Raw genomic sequence first — 17,053 nt, 5'->3', positions numbered from 1 at the left:
TTTAACTTCAGCCCCGTTTCTCTGATTACTCCACCTTTACACCATGACTAAAGAGCTCTCAAATTGCTGACACAGGACCCAGCAGATCAGTTGTTTCACAGCAGTGGTATTTACAGGTCGTGTTTCCTGAGATCACAGATGTTTCCAAAGCCACGAGGGAGATGCAGACCAGCACACAGCAGAGCTCTCCAAAGCGTGCCTTTATTGCTACGTGTACAAAACTCACTGGTGTTACAGGAAGTTCATGATTCATTTAAGATGTAAATAGTCTAATATGCTATTACACAAGTGCAGTCCCTGCCAAATCTAGTGGCAGGAAATGATCCAAGCTATAAATTGTGGTCAGATTCCACATAAAGCTTCAAATCATGAGCAGATTCCATGGGAAGCTATAATTTACTCAGAATTTATTTCTTTTAGAATTAAATTATTTAAAGTTATTTCATTAAATCATGTAATTAGCTCTTTTAATATTTGCAATTGATAATTCAGGGATTTAGTGCCATGAGAAGCCAGTTAGGTCTGTGAACTTGCTGCTCTGGGCATTGATGCCAGATGAGGGAGTCCTTTGTTTTTTCAAACCCTTTCACTAGAAAATTGTATATACTAGCAAGATGGGAGTTGCTGACACTGTAGAAAATGGCACTTTCCCTCCTATTGTAAATGCACATCATGTTTGTAATCTCTTTTTGGTTGTTACTTCTGAAACTCCAGGTAAAATTATTCAAACACTGGGACTTCTTTCCTCTTTGACTAACTAACTTCTGACAAATAGATACTAAACTGAAGAATGTTGGAAGCAAAATCAGAAACCAGATTGTTATGCAGAGGAATCTTTACCAAGTCATCCTGAAACAGAAGAGGAAGGATTCAGACTGAAAGACATAAATAAAATAAGTACCACAATTTAAAACTATAGATGCTAAATGCTGCAAGGACCAGGTCTCATTTTGGTGAGGTGGATTGTTCATTCAGTGGGGTATCAATCCAGTTTGGTGTTGTTCAGTAGGCACTCAGAGCCAAGGAGCTGGGCAGAGCCTGCCCCAGGGGATGTCTGATTTCTAATTAACCTGCTCTGTATGGTGTAGCCCTGTGTGTAACCCAGCTGCAGGGGAACTGACACACAGCCCAAGCAACTTCTGATTCTTGCTGAACTCTCTGCAGTTCCCCTGCCCAAGACACCACTGTGAAATGCCCAACAATTTCAACAATATAGATTTGTTCTGTGTTTCCCCTTCCATTTAGTAGAAAGCACATGGCCTGCAGATGATTCCCAGGATGCTGATTCTGCAGGAAGCTCACAGTGTTAGGATATGTCTCATTAAAAATAGAGAAGATAACTCTAATCATTCACTTTTAGGGAGCCCCAGCTCTCTGAAGTGCTGCCAGAGTGAAATTTAAGGATTCATTAGCTAGATCACTTTGCAGTTGAGATGTACTGCACAAATTATATTTGTTAGACTGAACTAGCAGCAGACTTTTAAACTGTTCTTCACTGTTCTTGGTTCCCCTTGCTGGGGGGTACTGCTGGTGTGAGTGTTGTTTATTCCACCAAAGTTTGAAACTGTCAGCAGTGTTTAGTGTCTGCTGATAATGTGAACAGTCCCCTGCAAAGACGTCCACACCTAACAAATGTCAGCAGAACCTCTGCACTCACTCAGGAAAAAAGAAAGGACATGTCTGAGGAATGTTCTTTATGGCTCATTCTGTAAATAAAATAATTCAGAAACTCTGTTTAGAAGATTAACTTCAATTTATTTACTGGAAAGAAGGCAGAGAATAAAAAACACTGCCATAGGCCACATCCTGTATGTGTTCAGAGGATAAAGAGTTTTGGTAGCTGGAACTCAATGAGTACCAAGGAAATTTTTGACACATGGTTGAGATCAGCACTGCCAGGAACAGCTTCACTCCACAGCACACCAGGAACCATAGCTAGGGACTGAAAATAGATTTACTCTCATTGTGTATAAAGCATCCCCTGTATGTAATGTATCACTGAAAAAACAGCACAAAACCTGCCCTGTCTTTGGAGCATCCCCACCTGGCAGGGAACACATGCTGCAGAATGCTTTGTCCAGCACAGAAATGAGAGGAGGACCCCAGTCTCAGCTGGAGCTTGCTCAGTGACTTTACCAGTGGCAGCAGCACTCTCTGTACTTAGAGGCTAGAGACTGAATGGGCCAAAAGCTTTACATGAAATGGATTTTGGAATATACACCTTAGAGTATCTGTGAACCAAAAAGAATAATGTTTTTCTGACCTGCTGGAAAGTAACGAAATAGATTGACACCTGTCAGGGCAGCAGCTAAGTGGTCAGCTCCATGAAGTCCCTTCCTTCTTGTGGCTGGATGAAATGCTTTATTTCTGTCACATTGAAAGAGTTGTCTTTCCTCAGCACAGAAGTTGTGTTTGCCTCTTTTCCAAATCACTCCTAGATGGACTGACAGAGCCCATGGCACACAGCTGAGGCACTGACACTGTTGATGCTCTGTGGACTGTCATGCTAACTGTCAGCAAGAGAAGGAGGATGAGACTGAGAGTGATCCTGCTCCTGAGGGCTTCTAGCTGGAAATGATACAAACCAGGAACATCAATCAACAAGTAATTAATACATATAATTTCTTGAGAAGTGCAGACTCAGGACCCTTTTTCCCCTCTAATACTGTCTTATTTTTGACCACCACAAAGTAAACTGCATTGTTTTAATATTTTTATTTTGTAAAAATATGGCAAGAAATTAAACCTTAAACATTTATTGTCATTCTATCTAAATTCCCATTTAAAGCAAATAAACCTGTGTGCTTGGAAGGGGGCTGGTGTGTTTTACTGAGCTCATACCTTGATCAGTTACAGTGAGGACTCTGAGGATGTAACTGGAGAATAACCAGCTGCACAAGAGACAACTCGGGGTAGAATGCAAATGCACTGATCAAAATTAATAAAAAATGTCACCAACAAGTGAGATAAATAGAAATGAGCACTTATTTGTAGCTGTTTGTGTGAATGAAGGATTAAAAATTTCTTGGAGACCAAAGGAGAGTTAATGAAAGCTTTTATTTATAAAAGTCAGTGCTCAAGGACAGAAGCTGAAAAAATTACTAAACAGCAAATGAGAGCAGATCTTGTATGCATTAAAATGAGTTGAATCTGAGCTTAGGGATCATAAGTATTCAGATTTGTTTCTCCCCTGGTATTTTTTTATAGAAGGTATGTTTCTTAAGTCCTATTGTCCATTTTACGTACATTTTGGCTACACGCTGCACATATGTACAGACAATACACTGTACAAGTGATTAATGTACAAATGTACAAAGTGCAGATTTTTAATAGGGTGCACCTATTTTCACTCCTGCTTAATTATTTAGGAACACAGTGAAACAGATAGCTATGATGTTTCTATTCCAAGTGGTAAAAATAAGAGCCAGATTCTTAATTCTGATGCACCTAATTAACAGTTAATAAATCCTCTTTAACAGCCAGCTTCTTTTTTTTTCCTATTGCATGTGTCAGTGGAGTACATGACATGGGGAAAGAAACTTTTCTGGTCAGTCTGCTCATATCCTCTATTTGAATGCAAAAACCAGGAATTAAAGGTTCTTTTGTCTTCCTGCAAATTAAGAGTGAAACATACCCTGTCATAAGCTTATGCCACCCCAACTGAGGAACATGAAAGCTCTGTCAGGTTCCTTAAATCTAGCTCCAACTTTCAGAGACCTTACTTCTAATTTTATTATTTTTCCCAGCCTTAGAAAGCACTTTCTCTAAACAGTCAAATCTCTTACTAAAAACACCAATAAAAGAGGGAGTTTTCATCACAGTACAAGGAATCTCAGGTGTCCTCCTGGCAATAATAACCAACTTAGTCTTTGTAAACAATTTACAGCATCTGAGTTCTGGGAATGGGCTCAGGCAGCAAATATGTTGAAGAACTCAGACAATGTCAACTCTTTAAGATAGGTAGGAAGGGAAGCAAAAATATTTGCAAAGCAACAAAATATTCTTGGCACCTTATTCTAGCTCAGTCTCCTTCAAAGCTCTTGGGGGTACCTGTGGAGCACAGCAGAGCCCACACAGAGCACAGCAGGGCAGAGCACAGTTGGGGGAGGCCTAAAGGGAGGCAGCAGGAGAGGAGAGTGGGATGAGGACAGTCCTTGCTTGACTCAAAAGCAGCTGCACAAGGCTTCAGCCACGCAGCTCTGCTCTGCAGCTGAGGTATTTATAAGCTGGTGTTTATTGCTTGTGATAACGATCACAGTTGTAAATTTCTGTGTAGGGAAGGCACAGGCCCTCATCCCAAGATACACCCATTAGTCATGATTCATATTTAATGCTAGGGTAGGATTCAATGTAATGATAAGATTTATACCCTGTTTAAGCTGAGTTTATACTAACATAGCTGGAAATTCAAATATTCCTGCTAAGAGGAGGATGTTCCTTCAAGGACTCCTAATCTGCAGCAGTGTTGTAGCTGGACATATCTGTCTGGAGGGCAAAAGTTTCCAAATATAGGTTTTTCCATGCTAATAAAAACACCACCTTTAATCTGAACAAAGACCCATTTTAATTTTTTCTTTAGATGCCATTACAGATTCTGCTCCTACAAATGTGGAATTGAAGTCTCAGCTCAGTTAAACCAAAGACTGTTGGTCTGGAGAATCAGCTCCAGGCCACCTCCCAGAGTTGAACACATGCTGGGGTGTGTAGCTCTGACCATGTCTGATCTGCTGGAGTAATGACAGAAATTAATGCTGCAGAGTGCAACCAAGTGGTTTTTAAGGTGCTTTTTCTACTGTCCTCAAAAGGCCCAAGTGGAACCCCCTGCTAGAGCTCATCAGGACCTGAATGATCTCCTCTTGCTGCTAGGGTCTTAAAAATATCATTGCAACTGTCTATTGACATTTCCTTTCTGCATTTTGTTTGTTGACTGTAAATAGGCTGCACTGTGCTAAAGAAAGCTTCCTTTTATTTTAATTTGCACTGATTTGAGGTCCTAATCCTGTCCCCTAATTTTAAGAAATAAGCTAGATGAGGAAACATCAGGGGTACTGGTTTAATCAACCTTCCTCCCACACTGACAGTCTGAAGTGTTGCTGTTTTTCGTGTTACTTCTGAATCTCTCCTTATCACAAATAAACACAAAATTATAGCAGTTGGTCAATCCAAGCTGTTCCCTACTTGTGCTCACAAACACAGTTGCTTTTGTTGCTGAAGAGGATCCTTGCTTTTGATAGAAAAATTCTTCTATCTTAAAGGAGTCAGAAAAGAAAAAAATTTGGACCTTTGGAAGTGCAGACCAGCAAATATTTGGGAAAAAAAGTGATATGATAGACACTTGATTCAGAGAGAAAATGTGGAACAACGAGTCTGATGGGGAAGGAAAGATGCAGAAGTGTGAAACAGGTTGTAGAAGAAACCAGAATAAAGAAAAAGGAAAGGTAGAAAAATTCAGCATTACTTTAAAAAAAAAGCAAAACTTCCAGAGAAAAAGTTTAGAACTTCTAAATATTTCCCATATTGTAAGGATTTCTTGCAACCTTCAGATAAATTGCATGAATTGCATTTGAAACTAGAATGGAAGAAGTTTTTTTTCCTGTGACAATGTATTTCACAATTTAAGAATGCACGGTCTACTCATAATATGTAGAAATGTCGTGCTGTATTTTCATCTAGGCTGCTTTTCCTGTGAGGTACAAAATGTCTGCAGTGAGAGTGCTCAGTGCTGTCCTGATCTGACCTCCAAGGTCTAAGTGCTTGCAGAAAACAGCCATAAAGAGTGGGCAATAACCAGTCCACAAGGAACAAACCCTTGCTGTATGCAGCCACACCCACAGCTAGTTTTTAAGAAATATATTCAGGTCATCGTTAAACCAGTAGTCTGCAATGGAAAATAATTAAAATTTAGAGCAATATCAGAAGGGTGAAAATGTGATTTAATTGAAACATTTTAGAAAAGCTGCCAACATTCACAGAAACTATTTGCTGTATGTGTATTCCTAAGGGAAATTATCAAATTAATTGAAAAAGCTATAATATGACTGATAGCACTTACTATCATACTAAATGAGCATCACAAAATCAGTTGTTAATCAGGATTAGAGATTAAATGGGGATGGTCTGATAAGAATTGACTCTTTTCACCTAAGGCAGTTCTGTGAGAGAAACCATTTCAATTTTGAACATTATGCACCCAGTCCTAGACAGGTTTCCTGTCAGATACCTTGGCTGAATGCAGAAATCCAGATCTACAAATATCAATAAAGACATTTGCATGTTTTCTACTGCATGAAATAGTAGTTCCCTTTTGCCTATGGGTTTATCCATAGGCAGCTTTTTGGCCTGTTCCCTGCAACAAAATTGGCTAAAACCAGTGACTGCAGAAAAGAAGTGTCAGGTGCTTCAGTAAGACATTATTAACTAATATGATATAATCATTGCTGAATGAGCAAGACTAACATGGAGAAAATACAAGGAGCCCAGAGAAAGACTGATAAGTGGGGTTATAATAACCACAAGAAGCTGGTGTGCCATTATTCTGCAGAAATCCTTACTGCAGCTGAACCAGCATCTTTGATTTTTGTGTGGAATTACTTGTACTGGCAATACAATAGCATCCAAATGCTTTAATAAACTCTAACCTTGATTTAGTTATAGCAATTAATGATTTTACCTTGTCAACCCAACAGAAACATGAATGAAAATCCATTTCACAATCTGAAGTGAGGAATCCCTTGAGCTCAGGAAAGGCCAGGAGTGGGACAGAGGGACGCTGGCAAGCAGGGGCCAAAGATTACGAGGAGTGCCCAGAGAAGCTGACACAGCTCCCTGCTCTCCTGAGAACATGATGTTGTCCTGCATGCATCACTCATGTGCCTGCCAAAGGTGAAATCAGGGGCAAGCATTCTCCACCATGTCACTTCACAAAACACCTGGAAAAGACACAGAGGCTTGTTCACATAAAGACATGAGCACTGGCAATATGTATTTCGTGTTTCCTGCCTTGCCTTGCTGCTGCAGATACTGGGATTTCAATGCAGCTGTTGGATACCTGTGGCCTGGAGGGCACAGGAGTGGGGATTGGTGAGCAGCTGCTCCTGCTGTTCCACCTGCTGCTCTCCATAAACAATGAGTGGTGCAGCCCCAGCCACCAGGAAACACACACCTGTGCACAGCTGGAGTAGCATCAATTTCATTGCTTGTTTCCATATCTGTATTTCTTTAGCAATTTACACAAAGGTCAGCATAAGTCCTATGTTTGCACATTCCAGCATTATAACTGCTTTTGATCACATTAAATACCAGTATTTAATGTGATACTGGTATTTAAAACAGTATAACCAAATTGAAAGCATATTAAACCCTTTTGGACAGCAATAATGAATTGTATAGCTTTGCAAGGAATTAAAGCTACGAGAGTCCCAATAAAAGTGCTAATCTGATAACCTCTTAAATACAAGTAAAAGAAAATTAAGATAATTTTGTTTTATAAAAATGTATTTTTAATACACTCAAATTCTGTTATTTGTCTTTGTTTTACGTAGGATATCTCCATGTTTGCCAATCCTAATTTTGTTATTTTTGACTCCTTTAACATAAGCAGCTATCTAAGACTTATGATTTATAGAAATATTTCTAATAGCAAAGTAATTTCATAAAAAGGTAGCTTTATGAAATGTTATTTATTTTAAAAATTCATTAAAAACTATGATTCACTTAGTGAATCAGGAATCAAACAGGAAAGCATAGTTATTTTAGTACTTTTACATAAACTTGCTGGCTTACTTGCTGCTCACAAACTCTGTATTTCATGTCAGTTTTTCTCCCAGTGAGCTGTGAGCACTTCCCTGTGTGCCCCTGGGTCTTTCTTTTATGTCTGCCTTTACTGAGCTTCCTCTGGAGCACGCAGAGAATTCACCCTGCCTCAGTCAGGCTCCTCCCTTTGCAGCCAGACCCAAGAAACACACTTGGCTCTTTAGCTCCAGTTCTCCACCTCTGCTGCTAACACAGCTGTGATTATCTCAGCTGTATATTCTGCAAGACCTTTTACACTTTTCCTCCATAAATGACTCCTTTCCTATCTCCCTGCTCCCCCTGTGCTATGCAGAAATCCAGAAACTTTACTCTCTGAGTACTTTGTTTTGTCTCCTCAAGTTTAGAAAGGACAGAGGGAAAGGCAGATGGGAAAAGATGAAAAAGTAAGAAAAAGGAATAATGTACCATGCCAGCACAACCAAAATGTGCTTTCATTTTTATAATAAATCCCAAAGGTACAGTTAAGGCTGTGGCCATCACCAGAGGTCAATCATTTGCACTGATGTGAAATGGCTCACAGGCTCCTGAGGAGCCAGGCTGGCACACTTCCCACACACAGGTGTGTCCTGGGGGCACTGCCTGCAGTTGTGTGGCTGGAAGAGTTCACACACTGAACACTGTGCTGCTGGATTATTGAAATTCTTAATGTGTGCTTGTAGCTCCTTGCATATGAAAAGCTCTCCCGAGGTGCTGGGAATTTATTCTGAGTGAATTTTTAATAGAATAAAATCCTGTTCTACTGTACTCATTGTTGAATCAATCTAAATGGAAAGAGGATAGGATTATAAAGACTAAAATAATTCTAAACAGAACTCTCTGTCTTATTAAATTGAATGAAATATAGCTTGATAAATTACACATAGCTTGCATAAGCCTCGCACACACAATTAATTATACAATTAAAGTTATAGCTTAAATATTCTTTTTTACTCTTCAGAAGTTCTGGAAACTTTTGCCTGTTCCACAGCTTGATTATTTTCACAATTCTTTCTGAACAATTCCAGTTTATTGTTGCATCTTGGCTGTAAAAACTGCATTAGAAAACTTGTGTTTTAAAAATCAACACCTTCTTGAACCCTAATTCATAGATATACACTCCTTATACTTAAATTTTCTTTCCATTTGCTTCCTCAAAATGTAAAGTCAACATTACATTGGATTCACAGCTGTCCATCTGAGCAATCATAAAAAAATAAATAAGCTTGCAGTCCTATTTAAGGAACAGTAAAGAAAGGACATGCTTGTTTTCTTGCAAAAACAAAATAAACCAACTCCCATCATGCATTTAAAGAGATATTCTTGGAGAACACCATGATCACAGGCATTATTCTGAGGTCACACTGTAATTCTGTGATCCTCAGCACAGAGTTTTCATTGAGTTTTCATTTCAAACAGTACAACCAATTCCACTGATGCCTTTGTAACTTCTGTGCCTGTGCAACTGTATCAAAAGTGTGAAAAAAGGCATGAAGTGTGAGTGTCATCCTAATGCCACCAATACCACTTGCTGTCTGCTGCTTTTCTCCCCAGGGTGTCACCATCCACCATTCTGCAGCTCTCTAAGTGGCATTTTCCCTCAGGGCTGTGAAATATAAACAAACAGGGTGGAAAACAGAGCAGGAGGGAGGAGGAGGAACTGCCGTAGGTTACAGACACTCCTGCTCCTCTGTCTGTGACCAGGGCCTGGAGCAGGCTGTGGGCTGGATCACCTGCACCTCCCCACAGTGCAAACCTTCAGGAGCAGCCAGATCTCACCTGACAGCAAACAGCAAAACCCAAAATACTGTGCACTTCATCATCACATTATCTACTCCAACATCCTGATCAAGGTTTATGCACATGGTTTTTATTAAAGCCCTAATCCTGTTGGTTTGACTGAAGCACAGACTGTGTTTTCACAAAAACTTATCTTCCAGAACTGCACCCAGGCTCACTTGGAGAAAAGAAAGCACTAATTAGTGCCACTGGGAATTTTCTTCAGTTACACTCTAGTTTCACCTGGTAGGCATTTGTTCCTCTTACAACTTTATTCACTAAAGAGATGTTCAGTACCCACTATTGTCTTCCTGATCTTTCCCTTTTTCCTAACCTTGCTGTCCAGAGTTAACTGATAAAAGTAAGAGTTGATGAGGGACTGCTGCATCTTTGAGAGATATTTAACAAGATGTCCGGTTTTTCTGACCTCAGAAGAATCATACATCAGAGATTTTTGTATTTCCTGGTTTTGGTAGTTTGTTGGTGTGTTTTTATTTTTTTTAAAGTAAACTATTGATCTAAAGCTCTAAGACGGCTCTAACTCCTTGACATTTCCTCAGGACCTTAATAACCCTGGCTGAATTACAGCAACTGATGCTTTGCTGCTCCGTCTCAGCCTTGCTACTCCCGCTGTTCCACTTGCAGGCACTTACACCAGCTAATGGCTGAATCTTGTTTTCAGCATCTGTCCCCTGGGAAACCTGTTTGGATACAGGGTTTAGCATCTGCTCCAGCCTTGCCATCTGGCTGGGGGGTGGGGATGGCTCCTGGGGGTTTTGGTGGGGTGAAGCAAGGAGAGTAGTGCTTTCCTCACTAAAAAAATGCTGCAGAAATTTCAGCAAAGTTCTCCTTAGGGGTAAAGCCAACTCCCAGCTGACTAAAGGAGATTAAAGGGACTGTGAAACCATGAGCTGGGCATGCAATGGCATCCCATTTTGGTAAAGGTAGCCCCAGATGAGCGACTCTGCAAGGAACCACCCTAATTCTGCCTGCTAAACCTCTGTTTCACCTCAGCACAACTGTAGTGACAAACAGCAAACAAGACCCCTCAGATCTTTTGTCTTAAACCTAAATGGACATTTCAAGTAGGTCTCAGACAGATGAGGAGAATAAACTCTTCATCTCAGACAACTTTTGGGGGTATTTAATGCACTGCAATTTGTAAATATTTTTTAAAAACGTGGTGTTTTTCTCTGGCAATGAACATCCATCTCTCCCCACTGGAGGGAGGGACAAACCACTCTCCCTCTTCAGACAGTTGTTTTAAACTCAAAAACGGTGATTTTGCCACAACATCCTGCTGGGAGCTCATGCCAACCTGCTCATGCAAACCTGCATGCCCATGGTATCCCTGATCCTTCCAATCTTTCATTTTCTGTTTTTTTTTTATGTGTAACTTCACATTTGGCTGTGTTAAAGTGCATTTCTGTTTCTTTTCAAGTTACACCCCTGTCCCATGCACATATGATTGTTTTGCTAATCTTACATCATTCTCACAATGATCTGCAGTGATTTTTGTATCTATTTCAAAACTGCCTAAAGTACCAAATAGTCTGCTAGTGTATCAGTAGAAATTGGCCCTTTAAAAAATCACTCTTCACTTATCACCTTTTAACTGAAAATTGTAATTTAGCCAGTTCTCAATCCCTTCAGTGTGTGCTCAGAGTCATAGCCTACTCTGATATTTTAAAGCAAAGAAAGGTACTTATTTTGTACTGTTTCCCTAGCCAAACTGAGAACTTCTCAAACAATCACCTTTGTTTGACAATTTTACACCAAAATATGTTGGCTAGCATGTTTCATTTTGTAGTTTCATATTTTAATCCCATTTCAGCTTTTAAAAAAAGATTAATAGAAATAGTTCTTTCCAAACTTTGCACATCAGCACAATATTTCTGTGCATAACTTTTTCTTCCTGTTGCCATCTTTGATTTATCAAAAATAGTTTCACAATAACTTTGGGTGCTGGTGATTCATCCACTTATTGCTGTCCAAACTCCCTTTGGATCTGTAGGATTGGTTAAGTACCTTCATGTGCAAGTATTTTTTTTCTAAATCCTAGGTTGACATTTGGAATGCTGTTGATGCAGGAATATGCTCTGCATAGCTGGAGTTAATTTGGCTGCTGTCAAATCTGTTCTAGCACAGAACAGCTGATAGCAGCATTTATCAGTTACTGTCTTTGGGTTTTGGTTTTATTTTTTTGAATAAGTAGAAGGCATAAAAAATTTATGCCCAATTCTTTAGCAACATCTGGTAAATGCACCCAAAAGTGGTGATCTTGGGTAGCTGTGCTGTCTTTATATCTGATTTCTGCCTTTCCAGTGACAGTAGAGAGAATGGTACCCCAGAAAGGTACACAGGCCAAGCAGTGCTCCACAGCCAGCTCCAAGGAGCACATTACTTTACTAAAGCTGACAAACATTGTTATTGCTCCAGCTTTCCAGGGAAAGTACACATGGCTGCAAACCCCAAGACAGACAGGCTAGGAGAGCATGTTTATCTTCAGGAGTAATTGAGACCGATTTGCATCCAATATTTGAGGCCTGTGCAATACCACATTGCCCTTTCTGAGATAATTTGAGAGGCTCTGCTCTCCCACAGCAGCCTGAGGTTGTCTGTGAGCATTCCTACACAACAGAGAGCAGCTCTGGGCAGATAATCCCTGCTGCAACACGTACACTTCTTTTTGTTCTCTTCTGAGAGCAAGAATTTGATGAGGCTTATCTGCCTAAAGGACATCTTTCTTGCCAATGTTAACTCTAGTGATTTGAATTTTGACTTCAAAATTAAATTTTTCTATCAACTCATGTTGTTGAATCTTGCAAGATATTGATTCATGTCCCCTTTGTTTGCCAAACAGGTTTGGCCAAAGTCCTCACCAATTGCTGCACTGTGATGGGTGGGCCTAAAGTCTCTTTTGTCCTGCTAATACTGCTCGAAGAAAGTGTCTGATGGAAGTGGGTATATTTATCTAATCAAAACTTCACTGTTAAGGATGCCACAGCTCACCAGTCCCTTGAAGTCATTTGCCACCTCTTAGGCTGCTCCACTCAAACTGCTGGTGCATCAGTTTTTGTTCAGCTTTACTATTTCATCTCTAACACTAAAATACCTACAGCAAATGTGATCTGCCGACAAATTGTTCAGATTTGTGAGAAATTATAATTTAACCTCCTAGATGTTTCCTCTTAAATTTGGCTTCCTGTGGACATGAAATGTCCATCTTGACTGAATCCTGCATTTATTTTTTCTGTGAGTCATTTATGCAATTAATCCTGCTATGAAGTTAGCTGATGTTATTACTTCTGGGCAAGCAAAGTGCAAGTACAAACGCCCTGGACAATGCCAACATTCCTGCACATACAAGGTTTTCTTTTTCAGAGCACTCAGGGTGGACAGCTGCTTACACATTCTTTTGCACAACTTTTTTTGTCCTCCTCACTTTTGTATCCAAACAGGAGCAGCTCTGGCACAGCTTCCAGAGGCACAGCAGCTTTGCTGGTGATGGCTCCCACCCCATTGTGCTTGTCTTTGCAGCATTTCACATCTGTACCTCTGACACAGAGCATTATGCACAACCAGCACCTCAGGAGCCCTCTGCCCTTTGAAGCACTTTTATTTTTAGAGAAGATACATTCTGTTTCATAAGTTGTTGGATCAGCTTAGCACCCTGGCTGAGGGCATGATTGCTTTGCTCCTTTGATACAAAAAGATTTGATGTTGTTATCTGTGCTGTGACAGAAAAGCAGGGAAAAGACTTTGTTGCAGCATTTTGTAATGGTATTGAACCCACAGTATTTCACTTTTTTTTTTTTATTTTTAAACATTTTGTGCAACATCTAGAATTGGAGTATGACTGCAGATCTGGGCAACTCATAAAAGAACAGCATATGACATCATGTCCCAAAATTATGCCACATTGCTACTTGGGTCATCTGGGCCCATATGTCTCCTGTGCTTACACAGAAAAGCAGACATTCATTGCTGCTTCACAGTTTAGTTTCATAAATTAGTTGCTCATTTTTAGTTTCATACATTAGTTGCTCATTTTCACACTTGTAATACGAAAAAGCTACATAGTGTAAATAATAATTTTTAGCATTATGTTAAAAAAAACCCAAACTACAAACAGTAGCAAGAGAAACTGAGAAACCCAAGTTTTAGTCCAGTGACAATCATAGAAAAATCACTAATTTGGGAAAATTATATACAAGTCTGTTATGCTGTTCCATATATGCAAAGACAATATAGATAAGCCTAGATTTCCTGAAGCTGTTTAACTCAACTATAAAGAGATAGAGCACTTTCTAAATTGTATCACTTTTAAATTTTCTTATTTTCTGCTTTTGTCTTGGATATGTGCCTAAATTTCAGAGTCATTCCAGGATGATTCCCAAAATTTCAAGTACATTGCTGCATGCCATCCCCCGAATGAAGGCATGACAGTGAATGACTGTACAGTGCCAATTAAATTCTACAACTCACTGACCCAAATATAGCATTGCTCATTTTATCGTGACTACTCATGGAAGTGAAATTACTTCAATGCTCAAATGCTCGTGGGATGAAGTGACTTACAGAAATGACTTACAGAGGACTAAGTTAAGCAGCTCAGTCATGACTCTGTGACTGAGCCAAGGCCTCCAGAATCACTGAATCATGGAATTGTCATGGCTGGAAGAGACCTTCAGGATCATCCCGTCCAACCACCAACCCAGCACTGCCTCTGTAACCTTCTAACCCAGTAACCCACATCACCCAGCACCACTTTCAGATGCCTTTTGAACCTGGGCAAGAACCTATTCCATTGACTTCCCACCCTGTCGGTGAAATATTTTCTATCATCTAATCTGGATTTCCCCTGTCCCATCTTTCTTGGGCTCCTGTGCCGGCAGAACAGCACAGACGGGCCGGGCCTGGCTGGGCAGGGAGTCAGGCCGCGCCTGAGGCTCCATTTCTCCAGCCTGACCGCCCCCAGCTCCCTCAGCCGCTCCTCACAACACATTTCCTAGACCCTTCACGAGCGGCAGCTCCGTTTATACTGATTTTTTGACACATCTTCAGAATTTTTCTTCTCCTCTTTTCCCCCACCACCCTAAAGCCAGCAGGGTAGCACCCCATGTCCATGACAAAGCAAACCCAGTCCCCACGCACCCCTCCTTCCTCGCTGAGCCACACGAGCCTCTCCGAGAACGGGGCGCGGATGCGGGAGGGATTTTCGCTAAAACAACGGATCCCTCACAACGCTGGCGCGGCCGAGGAGCTCGTTCGGTTCGGTTCGGTTCGGAGCGGCCGGTGTCGGACCGCGGCTCCCGTGACGGGGCCGTTCGAGCCGGGCCGCCGCTCCTGAGGCGGCTGGTGCGGGCCGAGACCGCCTGTCCCGCGTCTCCCCGGTGCCGGTGCCCAGCCAAGTCCCGGCGCTGGCGCGGCCGCCGGACTGCAGATCCCGGGGCGCCCCGCGGCGGGGCGGGGCGGGCCATGCGGCGGAAGGGCTGCCGCTCCCGTCGGCGGCGGAAGGGGCGTCGCTCCTGTCGGCGGCGGGGGCAGCTCTATCCGGGCTCTTGGCGCTCTCCCTTCCTTTCGCGCCGGCGGCCGCTGGAGGCGGCGGGTCCATGTGCGCTCGGCGCGGCCCCGGCCCCTGCCCTCCGCGCTGCTCCCGCCATGGACCCCAGCGGCATCATCGAGGCCCTGCGGGGCACCATGGACCCGGCGCTGCGCGAAGCCGCCGAGCGACAGCTCAACGAGGTGAGGGCGCCGCCGGGCCTGGGCCGGGGCCGCGCCGCTGGGGAGCGGGGACGAGGCCGGCCCGTGGGAGGGGGAGCGGGGCGGGGGCGGAGAGGGTCCCCCCGGCTCCTCGGCCCGCCCGCCCGCCGCCGCGGCCCCTTTCCGCCGGCCGCGTCCCGCCGGCCGCAGGCCGGGCCCGGCGTGCATTGTCCCCGCACATGGCAGCGGGGCCCCGCCGGGCCGGGCGGGGCTGCTCGGGCGGGGGGCAGCGGCACAGAGCGGCCGAGGCCCCCGTGCCTCTCTCGGCGGGAACAAATTGCGTCCATTGTGTCCGTGCTCAGCCGGGAAAAGGGTGATCGCGGAGGGGGGTGTAAAACCGCCCTTGTGCAGGCCCTCGGTGGCTCCGCTGGACACAGCCCTGCCGGGACCGTTTAAGCAGTCTTTGGGTGCTGAAAGCACTGACTGGGCAGCGGGGAAGGAGGCAGCGAGAGCCCCAGCGCTTCGCCAGCAGTGCCGCCTGTACGAGTGGCCTGGACTGAGTTCAGAAGCAAATCTGATGGCCTGGGCTGAGCTGAGAATCAGATGTGGCAGCGTGGCGGTGTTCCGTGGGCTCAGCGGGGCTGCCGGGGTAGGTGTGCTGCTGGGTGGATGCGGACACGTGTCCCAGGGACGGGGGCAGACGGGGTTCCCAGCCCAGGTGTGTCATCCTTGCGCTGCGCTCACCTGCCTCACTCGCATGTAACATCCCAGCAGCTCCCAGCTCCAGCGACTTCGCTTTTGGAAGATTATATCTTTGTTCTGCTTAACCTCACCTGGTAGACGAAAACTTTATTGATGAGACGCAGCCACGGGGCTTGTAGACATTTGGAGAACAAAAGTGTTTTAGTGTTTGAAAAGAGGATGTCTTGGTGGAGGAGGTGAAGCATAAGCCTGCATGGCAGCTCTCGTGGTGCCTTTAGTTGCCTTTTTCACAAATATTTTTCCTTGTTGCTCTTAAGCAGACTTCAGGCCTGACAATACTCATGTAATGCAACAGATGTTCAGCAGAGCTTAGATAAAGGTGGGCCAAATGTTCTGCTGGCAGTGGAGAAAATTTAAAAAACTAAAGGTGGAGCTTCTCAGAAAATTAAAAAGTGACTCTTGCATGTTATTAAATAAGTGATTGGCAAATAAATATTAAGTACCTTTGAAATAGATAGCTCTATAAAACTATTCAATGACTAATTGAGACTTGTATGAAGTAATTGCCTGTCTTTTCCATGTACTCTGTTAAAGAGTATGTTAGTGTTTGTTATTTAAATCCAAAATGCAAAAAATATGATGGCCTATAAATATATATGGGTTGGACTTGATGATCTTACAGGTCTCCTCCAGCCTTGAATTTCTGTGATTCTGTGATATGTAATATCTATGAAATCCTAAGCTGGTCCCAAAATGTATTGTTTTTTCATGTTCAATGAAAATTTCATATTTATATACAGTAACTTGCTTGAAATCTATTCTAGTTCTTTTCTGCAGGTATTGAGTTGCTGAAGGTGCAGGAAATTAACATTCACTGCCGGCTGGGGTCTTCAGCAAATGGCAAACTCTTGCAGGAAGAATCGTGCTCACTGGCCACTGGCTTTTGTTCTCACTTTGCAATCAAAACCCCATGGCCCATCGTGTACTACACATGTGCTAAATTGGCATAAAATCTGAATAGTTGTGCCTCTTCAAAAGCACCAGATATTACTGAACCAGTGTGTAAGAATTCTTTGTT

The 17,053-nt window shown here is 42.7% G+C and overlaps 1 protein-coding gene across 1 annotated transcript in view; it reads left to right on the top strand.

The window, feature by feature from the left end:
- Positions 1-15,166: 15,166 nt before the first annotated feature.
- Positions 15,167-17,053, top strand: part of IPO7 (importin 7) — a 34,336-nt gene continuing 32,449 nt past the window's right edge. The window contains exon 1 of the mRNA XM_058806218.1: positions 15,167-15,315. Coding sequence (XP_058662201.1) covers positions 15,232-15,315 — 84 coding nt within the window. The 5' untranslated portion in view covers positions 15,167-15,231. The remainder of the gene's footprint in view (positions 15,316-17,053) is intronic.

This window comes from Ammospiza caudacuta, chromosome 6 (genome assembly GCF_027887145.1).
Source record: "Ammospiza caudacuta isolate bAmmCau1 chromosome 6, bAmmCau1.pri, whole genome shotgun sequence".
Taxonomy (NCBI): Eukaryota; Metazoa; Chordata; class Aves; order Passeriformes; family Passerellidae; genus Ammospiza; species Ammospiza caudacuta.
The sequence above is the reverse complement of the archived record's forward strand: the minus strand, read 5'-3'. Positions and strand labels throughout refer to the sequence as shown.